The sequence below is a fragment of the Propithecus coquereli genome, unplaced genomic scaffold (genome assembly GCF_000956105.1).
Source record: "Propithecus coquereli isolate 6110/MARCELLA unplaced genomic scaffold, Pcoq_1.0 Scaffold252, whole genome shotgun sequence".
Taxonomy (NCBI): domain Eukaryota; kingdom Metazoa; phylum Chordata; class Mammalia; order Primates; family Indriidae; genus Propithecus; species Propithecus coquereli.
The window spans coordinates 818,558-833,912 of NW_012148086.1; the positions used below are offsets into that span (position 1 = coordinate 818,558).

The window sequence follows — 15,355 nt, forward strand, 5'->3', positions numbered from 1 at the left end:
AAGCCAGAAGACAGTTACATATCTTTAGACGACTGAGAGAAATTCTGTCAATCTAGACTTGTATACCCAGAAAAATGATTTCTTAAGAATTAGGTAAAAGAAAATTTTCAGTTAATCAGAAACCAAGTTATCCAACAAGAGACCTACATTTTAAAAACTTTCAAATGATATGCTTTAATTTCAAATAATGCTTGGATTAAACTCACTATTTGAAAGATGAGGATTCTCAAGCTTGCTTTTATAGAAAGAAAACGCTATACGCTATTTAGATAAAACTAAAATATAAGGACACAGAATGGTTGAAAGTAAAGAGATGGAAAAGGCATAGTAGGCAAATGTTAAACAAATTAGCTACGTTAAGATCAGACAAACAGATTTTAAGATAAGGAATGTTGTTATATAGAGGATCACCATTTATAAAACGACTGATACAACAAAAATATATAATAAGTTTATGAATGTACATATTTAAGAAAATAGTCTCAAAATATATAGAGCAACAATTGATAGTACTGTACTAGATAGTACTCTATTACAGGAAGAAAATTCCAAACTTACATTCATAGAAGAAGAATCCAATATCTGACTCACAACAATTCTCTACAACTGCAAGAATTAGTAAGAAAACGTAACTTTTTAATAAGATGCGATTTGTATTACAATAAAAAGTATAAAGCATCTAAAGGGAAAAAAGTAACTAAAGTGTGTGCAATTATTTCATGAAGAAAATGATAAAACTTTACTGAAAGACACCAAAGAGAACCTAAATAAACGAACAGATGAATATTGTTAATGCATTAAAAAACTCAAAATCAGAAAGATGTTAATTCCACCCAGATTGATCGATAGACTCAATGCAATTCTAATGGAATTCCAGGACATTTTTGTTTGTTTTGTTTTGTTTTGATTTTGTTGTTCTTGTCATACTTAATTAGCTGATTCTAGATTGTATTTGGGAGAACAAAGGTCAAAAATATCCAAGATAGTTTTCATCAACAGGTTGATAGAACTTGTCCTGCTACCTACCAAAGCATTCTATAAAATAACAGTAATTAAAACACTGCACTATTATTAATAGTTCCACAATCAGCAAACTAACCTGGGAGTAGCATAGACAGCCAAGAAACAGAGCTGTGCACATCTGGAAACTCAATATATAAAAAAGTATGGTTGAGAGACCAAAGGGAAGACAACTTGCTATGCAGCAAATTGTGCCATACAATTGGGTATTCTGAGAGTGGGGTGGCGCAGACAGGGATGGATCAGATCTTTACCACCATCATATACAAAACTCTAAATATATTTTTTTAAAAACCGTAAAAATGTTTAGAAGAAAACATAGAGTACCTTATTTACGCTTTGCTTATGCTTATACAAGACACAAAAACCATAAACCACAAAGGAAAATTAAGCTACGTTAAACTTAAAAATCTCTGTTTTTCAGAAAAGCCATCTGAAGAGTGGAAGGAGCAGCCACAGGCACAAAGGTGAAGAATCTCTCTCCAGGTGCAGAACTGACAGCGCAGCACCCGGGTGCGTGCAAACATCTGCAAACCAGCGAGAGAAAGGCCATACGGCAGAAAACAATCAGAAGGCATGAACAGACAAGAGTGAAATACGAACATTTTATAAGATGCTCAATTTCAGTAGTATCAAGCAGATACAAATTAAACCCCAATGAGACACCATTTTATATCCACCAATTTGGGAAAAAGTAAAGTTGGACAAAACCCAGTCCCAGTGATCATATGGAGCAATGAGAACTTTGGAAAGCAATTTGACAATATTAGTAACCTGAAGATGTGCAAATTCTATAACCCAGTAGTTCAACAGCTATGTAATAGGTTGAACCATGTTAATTTATTCATATTAGACTGGTTTAAACCTATAAAAACATATGGTTCAACAGAATGTATAGTCGTTGAGAAGGTGTAACACAGATGAACCAAGAGGAATGCTCAAGAGTGTTTACAACAGCATTATTTGTGAATGAAAAACAAAATTGGCAGTTATGCAAAGCCCGTCAGTTGGAGAACAGATCGGTAAATTGTGGCGTACTAGAGCAATAAAAATAAGTGTACTGGCTCATTCATTCATCATTCATTAGGAAGCGTGTACCATGTCAGACACGGTCACGGGGCCTAGGGAAAGAGCAGTGAACAAGCATGACCGAGTCCCTCCTGAGAGTGTGGGATGGATGTACTTGTGAAGTGCGTGAAGCAGAGTCTCACACTTCCCCTGATGAGGTTCCCCTGGGATGCTGCTGTCAAGAGGCCCAAGCCCTGTCCTCAGGTAGCTCATTTGCATAGCCTCGGAGCCCTTACAAGGTCATGTTCGCCCATTACTTAATCCCCACGACAAACAGTGAGGCGGGTAATATTTTCACATGTTGGACATTGTGAAGATAATTATTTTTCCCAGTGTCCTTGAACTAATTTGTGACAGAGCCTGGACGGAAGCTCAGGCCTGCAGATTCAATAAGAATCCTCCAGACTGAGTTTAAATCCATTTTAAATCCTCCACTGGGAGGATTGGCTCATGCGGCATGTGGTTTTGGTTGCAACTGAAAACCACCAAGAGTAAAATGCTTTGGTACAAAAACTAAAACTGTAAATGAATTGAGAAAGGAAGACACCCTTCAGAGAGGGGCTGGCCACGAGATCCCATTGGCTGTGAGAAGAGGAAAACATCATAGTAAGTGTAGAATATCAAGGAAGCTGAAGTAAAGCATATAATTAGTCTGTTGCCCTTGTCCTTGGAAATAAAGTAAGCGTGAAATTCTATTGTGTCTCTTTGGGGTGCTCAGGGCCTCTAGATGCCAACCTCTTAGAAAAGGGGATTTTCCCAGAGTTTGAGGTCCTTCTTGTTAAGCCATGCAAGGGAAGACAGCCCAATGTTCGCACAATGGGTTCAAACAAAGCATGAGTCAAAGCCGAAGAGAGTCAAATACCGAATAGCAACTACAGTTACAGTCGGTCTGCCTAGATCCTTTACAGCTAGGAGCTGGTGCTTCCAAAGATCTCTCCAGCAAAGTCCAAAATTCCCTCCCCATTCACATCTAATGGGTACAATGCACACTAACTGCGTGAAAGGCACACTTATATGTTTGACTCAAACTGCAAAAACAAAACATGTAATCAGAACATGTGTACCCCAGTAAGATTTGGAAAGGAAAAAAAGGTAAAAAGAAAAAAAAAATCCCTCCCCAAGCGAACTCTTTGCGAACCTTTTAGTTAGTTGAATACTGAGAGAAAAATATGGGCAAACTTTTCATTCCTTCCTTCTTTTTATTTGATTGCTTTTTAGCTTTCTATTGAAAAATAATGGCTTTTCTTTCAACATTCACTCGTTAAACCTTTATTTAGCACTTACTCCGTCGAACACTGAACTACAGACTTTGGCATTATAAAGACGAATGAGGAATAATTTCTTCCCTTAAATACTCAAAGAAGACAAGCAAACGAAACGTGAACGCTGGAAGGAGACACGTGTGTTGGTACAAGCTTCCCGGACGTCAAGTAAGAAATACATTTTAAAATTGTGAAATGTGCCTACTCTGCAACACAAAGATTCCCATTAAATGGATTTCTCACAAGAAAACGATTGGGAAATTGTCTAAAATATGTACAAAAACATTATTTCAACATTGTTTCAATTGCAAAAAATTAGTTTAGAAACTAAGCAGCAATCATTAGGGTATTGATGCATTGTATTCAATGAAACACATAACAATTGTTACTTTTTTCTTAAATGAAGTTAAATATATATGTCTGTTGAAATTTTTTAAAGCCCCAATTGTTGTGGTCAGGGTTGGGATGTTTGAACTGGTGACTGAGCAGGTAGTGCTTTTTTCTGCCGTGGCTGAGTCCAGTACGTCTGTGGAAGGCTATGGCCAAAGGGAGACTGGCCAGGGGGTGAGTGTCTGGGTTATGGAGCGCTCTACCCACAGGGACCCTCACGTCATCCATCCATCACAGCGCCCAGCGGAGAGGGGAGAGGTGGGCTGAGAGGACCCTCTCTTCCCAAGTTCCTGCTTACGTCGAATGCAAATCTACCCAAAGTGCAAACAGGACTAATTTTTTTAAGTCAAAATGTTTCTAAACTATAATTGGTGTGTAAATATATTCCAAAAACAAAGAAAATTCTGAAGGAAAAGGAAGATCTGTAAAAGAATCTAATCCTACAAAACATTACCACATATAATAAAGTATCCATGCTTTAAAAAATAAAATTGATACAAAAAAAGAAATGTAGATCAATACAATAGCATGGGAAGTCAAAAAATAGATTCTACTTTGTTTCGAAATATATGATGAGATAATATTTTCAGTACAAGGAGGTAAGAAAGTGTGATTCAACAATAGCATTAGGCCACCTGAATTTTGATTTTAAAAATATATATAAATTAAAACCTTACCCAATACTCAAAAGTATACTATAAGTAAATGAAAGAAAGTTAATTCTAGAAAAACTAGAAGAGAACACAGTATTGTTCAAACCTATAAATCAAGTATAATTTCAACAGTTTTGAAATTATAAAAAATATAGTTCAAAAAATGAAAAGATGATCAGATACACAAAATAAGTCTGAGCAATAAACATAAGAAAACAAATAAAAGACAACCCAAGAAATACTTGTCATACATGTAATCACCAGGCCTCTAATTATGCAACTGGAAAAGAATGTGATAGACAATTCATATAAGAAAAAATACATGTGAAAAAAAATCATTCTTACACTAAGAATGAATTTCCTCAAAACAGAAAATTAGATAAACTTTAATAGACCATGGTACATGGACTAAACTTGCAAGCACAGAACCCACAGGGCCGAGGACAGTACAACACTGGGCACACCGATTGGCGTTACAGGAACTGTACGTTCCTGCTGAAAGCAGCCAGCCAGCAGGTAGCATGAACCATAGAGACAGAGAGTAATCCGAGTTCTTTCAGCTCAGCCATGGTGCTCTTGAGAAGGTATCCTAAGATTATTAAGAGTATGCCCAGCAAGAAGGTAATGTTTAATACGACATGACCTATCGAAAGAGTAGCACGTTAGGATGATCAAGACACCACTGGAAACCAGGATGCCTCCACAGCAGAAGTGGCAAGGCTGGTGCCTCAACTCCTCCTGGAATTTGGGACCTACACCACCCGTGCCAGTGTGTGCTGTGGACACTGAGTTCAAGGCCATGCTAGAGACGGCGGCCAAGGCTGTCCTGTTGCAATGCTGCCAGTAGTTCCTGAAGGTTAACCGTGTGGAGACGACCAAATCCATCCCTAGCATGTGCAAGACAGAGTTTCCTGATGCTCATTGTTTGGTGGCGTTTTGTCCTAGTTCACCCACTCCAGTCTTCACCAAATAAATTCAGGGTGTTTCTTCAGTGCCGCTCACTCAAAGAACCGGGTGGGAGTGCTGTGGGGTTCTGTGGAGGGCGCAAGCTCGGCATCAGATGGAACCAGGTCTGCTGCCTCCCTCTAATGGGCCTGGGCAAGTCACTTCCCCTCCCTGGCCTCAGTTTCCTGCATCTGTGAAGTGGGAATAAGAAGTCTGTCACACAGGAGTGTGGGAGGACAGAATAAGACTAAGATCCTGGTCCAGGATCATGCTGGGAGAGAGGACACTGTGACATCACCTGGCTTGGCTGCTGTGACAGAAGAACAGGGGAGAGACTGTGCGCTCGGCCCACCGGGATCCCAGCACTCACTACCGTAACTCCCACTCGGGTCTTCTGTAGCAGCCCCTTTGTCTGCCGCTCAGCCATGTTTCCGTCCATCTGGGACAGGGCACCACACCTCCTGGCTGCTCCCCTCTCAGCCCTAAGGAACAGCAATAGGGGAGCACTAGGAGGCAGAGATTCAATCTCCTGGCAGCTCCAGATTCAGACCTGAAGGATGGCCGGTGCTGGGGAGGCACGTTTGGATAGCCAGAATGCCTGACACGGGACAGCTCACCAACGAGGTCCGGACCAGGCTCGGGCGGCATCCCGTGGGCGAGCCCTCTGGCTTAGCCTACAGCAGGCAGCTGAAGAAGAAAACATCCCCATTGGGTATGATGCAAGGAGAGAGGAGGGACACGCAGTGTGGAAAGTGCAGCGCTGACCTCAGACAAAGGTTTGCTTGAAAGGGGCCCTCAGAGTCCCGAGCTGGCAAAATGAATGTGCATTTCAGTCCAACCAGCTCCCCAGTAAACAGCCTCCACCTCTTACACAGTCATGAAACAGCCCTGAGGTTGCCTTTGCCTCTGCTCCCTCAAGTTATTGTTAATATGAGGTTTGGTTTTTGTTCTGTTTGGTTCTGTTTTTGTTTAAACCTGTCTCATAATTGAAAAACCCAGGCCTAGCTGGGCCAAAGTACATAACTACACCCAGGGAGCCCCAGACCTTCCCAAGGAGACTTACACGCACAGCAGGAAGGAAAAGCCTCTCGGGAAACGAGGAGGTCCTCAGGGGTGTGTTTTTTGTTTTTCGGTTTTTGTTTTTCATGAAAGCCACATAAATCCACCATCCTAAATAAAATCTTCCAAATCTAGCCTTTTGACAATCTGGAAATTTTCTCTCCAATATGCTGTTAACAATTTCAGCAACAGAACAACATAGGAGAATTTTTTTTTCTTTCACCCTGACAAACCATCAAATTGGTAAGTGGGAAATTGTATGCCTGGTTTTGAAATCCAATCAGTTTTCCATCCCTTTGGAAGACTGGATAGTGCTACGTTCTTCAACTCGGGAAATGACGCAGAACAAAAAGGATGCTTCGCTGCCACCCAGCCAACCTTCGAATGAGACACTTTCTCTGTACAAGGAGTCCCCTCATTGCCCTTCCAAGTAGCGTTTGTGTTTTGTTGTTTATTTCATCACTAGTACTTTGAGAAAGAAGGTGGGAGGAAAATGAAGCTAAAATTAAAGGATTAGAAGCAAATTAAGATCAATCGAAATTAAAGAAAAGACACTGCATATACCATGATTATGAATGGAGATAGTATGTGCCAGTTCCGTGCTATAAAGACACAAATTAATGCTTTTCATTAATTAGAGTTCTGAACTGCTTTTCCAAAATCACTGCTCTGAGTAAACTGAGGCACACCCGAATGACGCTGAGTGGCCTTACGGTTTCCTCCCAGGGTCCAGGGCAGGGTGAGCCTGACAGCCAGGGCAGCCCAGGCCAGAGCCAGGATCGCACAGGCTCCAGATTTAATGACGAGTAGGAAGATCATCAACCTTGTCTTCTTATCTAACCAACGGAAGTTGTATCATTCTCCAACTTTATTAAAGAGTCCTCAGGTCAGAGCTTCAGTTGTCACCGGGCAGTCGGCATCTGCTCTACAATACAGCTCCAGCCAGAGGGAGAGAAGTGGTCCCGTAAGCCTCATGTGGCCTCATCACGGGAAACCTGCCATTTCCACGTAACTGCTGGAAACCGTGACTGGTGCAAGGGCTCCCACGCTGCCCCGAGGACCCCCTCGCCTCTCACTGCCAACCTGTTCAACGGTGCCCGAGTCTGCAGCTGAGTGGGTCTGTGTGTGGAGTTGTCCTACAGTGGTCAGCTGCTGGGAGGCAGAGCAGAAAGCATACTGGCCAGCAGGGGACCGCTTGTCACTCCCAGGCTCCACTTCTGGCCAGCATCCAAGCTCCGTTTGTAGCTTCTGTTAGGTCCTAGCACAGCAAGGAAAGCGGGGCTGACCACCGCCATGACAACCATCTTGGGGTTGAAAAATGGCTAGCAGGCTCCAACCACGGTCACCACCAGGTCCTGCAGCCTGTGCGGGATGTGCCATCAGAAGGGTCTGAGCAGGGCCAAATGACTGGCCATGTCCTGAGTCAGGTGGCCCAGGTCCTTCTAATGAAAGGACTCTTGGAACCAACTGACCAGTGGTCCTGGGACTCTGATGTGGAGAGAGAGCCCAGATGAGGATGGCCAGAGCCGGCCTAACCATGCCCAGGAAATTCAGCATTATTCAGCCAGTGCAAGTGGACCACAGACATTCAATTAAAATTCAGCCTCTGACCTCTTGTATACTCCTGGATAGAGCTGGAACGCATTCTACTAAGTGAAGTATCCCAAGAATGGAAAGACAAGCACCACATGTACTCACCATCAAATTGGTATTAACCGATCAACACATAAATGCACATATAAGAATAACATCTATTGGATGTTGGGCAGGGGGGGAGGGGGGAGGAAGGAGGAGGGGACGGGTATTTGCATACACAAAGAGTGCAATGCGCACCACTCGAAGGATGGACATATTTGAAACTCGGACTTGGGGCGGGGGCAAGGGCAACATACATAACCTAAACATCTGTACCCCCATAATATGCTGAAATAAAAAATAAAATAAAATAAAATTCAGCCTCTGAGCTAGCAGAAGGTATGCATTTTACCACTGTGGCCTTTTAAATTAAGACAGTGGTGTTTTAGGTATGGCGGGTATCTGGGGTATACACCATTGGGTTCTGGGATATGGTATTCACGGGCATAATGGGGTTCCTAGTAAAACCATGGCCAGCATAGTTTTGTATTTCCATCGGTCCCTCCTAGCCCTTGGCTGGGAGTGGACCATGAGTTTTTAAGACATTGATGTCCTTCGATTATACTATGTTTCTTTTGTTCTAGCGGAGTCAGTTAAAAAATAAATAAATACATATGCTTCAATTCCCCTCTCCTCGCCCAAGTCTTCAGTAAAATTGGCCAAACTCAAAAGGCTTGTGTCAGCTTTCACTAATAGAGTAAGAGATCCGAGTCTGTCCAACTAAGGAAGGGGATGGGGGGTCAGCAGTCACAGGAGGCGACATTCAGAACCCAGATCAAGGTTCCAACAGATGCAGGAGAATGGAGATAACAGCGACCCCACGAAGGGTCCCTGCCTCGTGATTTGAGGGCCAGGCTGGTGGGACTGTGCCATCCGTGGTTCACAGGCTATGGGCTCAGTCACTCTATTCGGTATCAAGACACCACGAAGAACCCCAAAGGACTACAGGACTAGGAGACACCCAAGGGGCAGATACTCGACTTACATTATTCTTTTCTTTCTGTTATTGTTGTTTTTATTAAATTTTTAAAATAAGAAATAATGGGTCAGATTGATTTATAGTTAGAATGAAATGTAAACATGAATATATAAATTCATGAGGAAAAACATGGTTCACATGGTTCATGGCCACTGGATATTTGCCAATGCTGATGAGGTTGCTCAGGGCACTCCTGAGGGCACCGTCAACTGCCGTCACCCTGTCCACAAGCAACGCGCCCTTACCTTGACCCAGAAACCCTGCCCCAGGAAACTTATCCAAGAGAAATGATCCTATGATCCATAGAAAATGTGTCCTTCATGTATAACAATGTTATTAATAATGATAAGAATGGAAAGAACCTTAATGCCCAACATAAAGAAATAGTTGAATAAACTATGTGTCCAACTGATGAACTACTATGCAATAAAACCATTAAATAGGAAGGCCATACAGCAACTTTTAAAATGTTGGGCTTTAATGTTAAGTGGAAACAAAACTGTAATTTTAGTTATGTAAAGCTATTGCATTGTGTATGCCTAAGGATAAGAAAAGACCACAAACGTAGCAGATGAATTGGGATAATGGAATTTTAGGTGATTTTTAAATTTTTCCCTTTTGTTACATGTTGTTTGTACAATAAATAAAATCAAAAGAAAGAATAAGTAATATTAAAATAGTTGTAATAATATGCTTCTATTTAAATTATTTTTTCCAAAAACAGTAGAATTTTAACTATCTATAAAGCTAGGTATTAAGTATGATGGATACTATTCATCCATTATACTATTGTTTTTAAATTTTTTCACTGTTTGAATGCATAATAAAATGATTTTTAAAGGAACTATAATCACAAAATATAATAAAATGAAGGGTTTTTTTAAAGTAAATATACAAACAGACAAGCATCCTTCATCTTATAGATAGTGTCTGGTTCTTACACACTAAATAAACATTTATTTGAGACCTTTTATTCATTCAGTTAGTTTGGTTATCCCACAGCATCCCATTTCCATAGTGGGGAAAAAAAAAAAAGAATTTGCAGATCATCACTGGAGAATGGGGGAAAGCTGTGAAAAACAGGTCAGTTCAAAGACATTCACCCAGAGGGGCCTGGCCTCAATATTTCCACTGCAATAGCATTAAGAGATGTAAGCGTATTCACATTTCATGCCCCTGGAGTTCTATTCTAACCCAATTGTGCAAGCCAGAAACCTAGAGTCACCCCTGAGTCTCCCCTCCCCAGAGCCCACAGTTTGCGTCCCACAGATGTCCGATGCCACCGTCTCTGCCACCTCCAGCACTATGGCCAAATAAGAAAGCAGCTCTGACTTAGGAGTGCCAGGCACTGTGGCCAGCACATTACATGCATTTAATCATTTAGTCTTTGCAAACAATCTCATTTCATAGGGAGGAAAACCAAGTTAGGAAACTGCCTGAATAAGTAAACCAGTAAGGGGCAGAGCTGCGACGTGAACCCAGACAGGCATCTTCAAGGTCAACTAACAAACCACTTGTGTTGTTTTTACTGTGCTGCCGTTATAAGCAGTGCTGTCATGAATAACCTTGTACAAATATCACTCATTTGTGCAGGGACATCTCTAGGATATATCCCCAGAAGTGGGTTCATTAAATATTTGATTACATATTTTGTTGCTTTTCTCTGAACAGACTACAGCTCCCCGAGGGCAGGGCACATATTTCGCTTGCTCGTCCACTACTTGCACATAGCAGAGGTGCAGTGATTACTTTATTCCTTCCTTCCTTTACTCATTCGACAAGATTTATTGAACGTCTATCGTACGCCAGGCACTGCTCTGTGTATAGGGAATACACTGGTGAACGAATTTGGAAAAGTGCCCAGTTCTCACGAATCTTACATGCTGATGTAGGATCCAGAGGCAATTAACAAATAAGCACATCTGTGGTGTGTTACAAGATGATAAACACTAAAGAGAAAAACAAGGCAAAGAAGCGTGGTGTGCAGGAGTTACCATTTTAAATAAGTGATCATCAAATACATAAATGAACAAAATATTTCTGATGAGGATGTTTACCTTAGCAGCTATAATACTTGTGAAACATTTTAAACAACTCAAGTGTCTAATAATGAGGGGCAGACAATCACTGAACTGTCTTGAGGTTTAAATGAGTCGATGTGCATGAAGCGAGCAGAAAGAACAGTGCCTGGGGAACCCACTTCCACTTGTAACATTCTTTCACGGGAAAATAAGCTTAGCTCTCCAAAACAGACTTCCACGGCAATGAAATACGCTGCCCATAAACAGAAGGCCACCTACACAGACACCAGAGCACTAACAACCAATGAAGAGTGTCTCACTCGTTCATTCCTGACCTTAAAACTTTTGTACAAATTTTCAACTGAGATTGTTTTGGTCCTGAAGATCACACGAAAAATAAAGCATCTCCTTTAATATTTACTTTGAGAAAGAGAGAAAGAATATTCTGGCTATAAGGATTAAGCAAAATGTAATTTAATGTCGATTACTGAATTTCTTCAAACAGAGAAATTTGCCAGAAGAAAAAAACCCCATATGTTAAGTATGGATCTTAAAATCAGAAATAATGTTTATAAATTACTGCAGATCTGCTTCTTCTGAAAATGACATTTATAGGTGGTAATGTTTGTCTAGATGCATCAGGAATAAAGGATGGTTAATCGTAACAATAAGCAATCAATTTCTATTTCATTAAAACATACACTTACAGGATATGTTTTAATGAAATATATTTAAGTATTCCCATGAGTTTGGTTTGAGCAATTCTAATTTGCTTAGGAAAATCTTGCTGGTGTAATTTGAATACAGTTCTAAAAGGACGTGAATTAACACTAAAGATATGACATTACAGAATATTACTTAGCAGATGTGTCATGCCCAGCTCTACGCACACTGTGTAGACTCAGGCTTTGAGCCAGTACCTGTGACATTCTATTTACACTTTAAATGTATCTGACTCTTTAAATGTATCTTGTCCCTTAAACCAGAGGCTTTGCTGTTCAGTTTTTATAAGAAATGCTCAAAACACAAATTATAGTTCAAATTCCACTTTTTATTTTAGAGCTTTTCTAACTTAGCCCTTTTCTGACAAGATTCTACAGCCTTGATTTCATGCTAGTTATTAGAGTTCCACTACTTTGGCCCTTAGGGCAGGTTCTGATTTAAAATAACCCAACTTCCCCAAATTCCCTGCACTGTGGACATTTTTACCTGCTGAGAGATACAAGAACCACCCTGATCTCTCTCTAGACCTCACTGGAACCCTGTGGAAAACCAAGGCAAGCACTCACCGGTTGCCTGAGTCTGCAGAGCCAATTCTTCCAGAGCAGGGCTCGGAACTGGCGCCCAGAGCGCCCCATGCCCGCCACTCCCCGTCCACGGTCAGGAAACCAGCCTGTAAGGATGATGCTTATATCTGCTGGGCTCAAGCGAAGGCACGTTGCCTATTAGTCAATTCTAACAAAAGTCAGTGATGCAAGAGAGATTACTGGTGACTGAATAAAGCAGGCATCAAATGTCCCCTCTTGTTCTGCATCTGCTGAGAAATCTTATCTTTTCACTAGCTGCTGGGTGGAAGGTCCAGAGAGGGTTGGGTTACAGGAGGCTGCCTTCGGGGCCTTTCCCAGGCATTCATACGGAGCGCACCCACCCTCTCCAAGAACCCACACAACAGATGCACGCAACGCGAAGTGATGCTCGCATTTACCATTTACCTCCCTCTTCCCTGGATGTTAACTGGATGGAATTATTCCTCCTCTCTCTTGACATAGCAGCTATCATACTAATTTGTCACAACATTTCCAGTTTGGTGATCCTATGGCAGAGAACTGGAAGAGAAAGAGGGAAGCAGTGTTTGTGTCTGGGTGGGTTGGGGATGGGTGTCTCATGTCTATTCTGCTATGGTACCCACACTTCATACTTCCCCTTCACCCATTTCCCCCCAAAAGGTCAGGATCTCTGTTTCAGAAGGCAGCAGGACTTAGCAAGGGGCCTGTGGGTTACCTCCAAGTCCTGTTTGATCCTTGCACGTGTGTATTTTGTAACTGGCACCATGGATTCAGCCAGGCGGCTGGTTGCTCCATCGTCCTGGAGGCCAGGCCCCCCAAGTTCCTGTTGCCCCCAGTTGTGGTCAGAAGGATGTCAGGCAACCCTATCTTGTGGTCTTCAATTTCATAAAGCAATTTTCACAAGCCGTGAATGTTCTATAAATGGCTTTTGCAACAGGAAACAGGGAACATAAGCTTTGGCAAAGAAATGGGTTCAATTATTCTGTAAACTTATTTTTTTAAAGGACATCAATTTTATTTTATTTAATTGTTACATAATTAGCAGCACTAGGGCGAAGGCCATTACCTGGCAGGATGGGGCCCAGCATCCATAAGTGGGTTGGCCTGACCCCTACACAATGTCCTTCCTTGGCCTGTCCCTCTCAAAGGCCTATCGGGGTCGTCTAACTATTGTCATCCTGGTTCTCTTTGCAGATGATACTTAGAACACCTTATATCATTGGTGACTGTTGTGTTTTTTTAAAAATCCAGAATAAAGAAAAGCCCCCAGCCATGGGGGTTTCCCATGCTACTTTCATAGCAGCCAGGTTTTATGTTTCTTTGCTGGTATCGTGCCAGGGGCATAGCCATTATTTCATCCATTGCTTCCGTGGAGCAGTGCTGTTAGTCAGGGTTTTCAGAGAAACAGAGCCAATAGGTGATCGACTGATTGATTACAAGGAATTGGCTCACACAGTCCTGGAGGTGGGCAAGCCCCAAGATCTGCAGGTGAGTCAGCAAGTTGGAGATAAAAAGAGCCAATGATATAGATCTTGTCCAAATCCAAAGACCTGGGAACAGGAGCCAACAGTGTAGTTTCCACGCAAAGCTCAGCAGGCTCAAGACGCAGGAGGAGCTGTGGTTTCCGTCCAAGTCTGAAGGCAGAAGGAAATGCCAGTGTCACAGTTTGAAGGCCAACAGACCGCAAGAAGTCACTTACTCAGGGGAGGGGCCTTTTTGTTCTATTCAGGTCTTCAACGGCCTTGATGAAGGCCACCCACATTATGGAGGACAATCTGCTATACTCAGCCCTCCAGTTGAAATGTTCCTCTCATACAAAAACACTCTCACAGACACTCCCAGAATAATGCCATCTTTGGGTCTGTGTTTCAATCGACCAACCAGACTATTAGAGTCCTTTCTGACTCCCTGAGCTGCAACATTAAGTACAGAATCTCTGCTTAGTGAGCCCCTATCAATGAATTTGGCCTCGTCCAAGTTTGTGTTCCTTCCACCATCGCCCCACACCCTTAGATCCATTCCCTCGCGTGTTCCCCACACATTCCTGCGTGTGTAAATTAGAAAACACAAATTGTTAGTTCGAAGTATAGCACACCTTTTCATGGGTCGTACTTTGTACCTCACCTTTGGGTGCTGCTGGGACTTGAGTCTAGTCATGGGTCTAGAATAAAGTAGGAATGGCAGGGGTGCGTCCTGAGGAAAAGCAGCCTTGTCTTCACGGCAGCTGCCCCAGGGCAGGCTGTTGCAGTTTCCTCAGGCGATGCAGGGTTCATCCCCTCAGGGGGGTGGTGAGAGGCCAGTTCCACTGGGGCTGGGGAGACCTATTCCACTGGCAAAAAAGACTGCTCAGAATTTAGGGGCTCAGTGTCCCCAGCCTCATCAGGGCCCTCCCACTCATCCCCATTCCGACTTTCAGAATCCGCCCCCCTCCCAGTCAGTGTCCTCACGGTAACAGCAGACACCCTGCAAGGCTGGGAGCTCAACTTGCACTCAGTTCAGCCAGGTGCAGGGTGATGCTCTCGGTTTGAGTTTCAGCAGTCTCAGCTGTGCAGCTACAGGAGACGAGGGTCTCTGGCAGGGCACACGCAGAGCTTTCAGGACACTATGTAACACTTCTGCTGGAATCTGACCCCTCAGCTCATCCGTTCTCCACTTTGTCCAGCAACATTAGGAACAACCAGCCAATCTCCTTATACTCATTAGCTTGTCAAAAATGTTGTGAAGTGTCAAATACACAATGACCCAGACCCTTGCTTCTTAAAAATGTTTGATTAGGAGTAACTAATCGTGATGTTTTGTGCATCTCTATTGCCAGATCATGTCATGGACTCTCAGTGTTCTCTTTGCTACTGGAAACAGAGTCGTTAGCATCTTTAAATCTAATCGGATGAGAAAGTCAATCCCGGAAAACTTATCCTTAAGATTCTCTTCCTCTAGAATCACTCTCAGTACCAGTCTGTGTTGGGGTTCTCCAGAAAAATGGACCCATATACATATTATGTTTATTCGTGTAAAGAGATTTACTCTAAGGAATTGG

The 15,355-nt window shown here is 42.4% G+C and overlaps 1 protein-coding gene across 1 annotated transcript in view; it reads right to left on the minus strand.

Moving 5' to 3' along the window:
• ABCA13 (ATP-binding cassette, sub-family A (ABC1), member 13) overlaps nt 1–12,390 on the minus strand; it is a 518,893-nt gene extending 506,503 nt beyond the window's left edge. Inside the window, 1 exon segment of the mRNA XM_012646893.1 lies at nt 12,322–12,390. Within this exon segment, the coding sequence (XP_012502347.1) occupies nt 12,322–12,390 (69 nt within the window).
• Nucleotides 12,391–15,355: the final 2,965 nt, after the last annotated feature.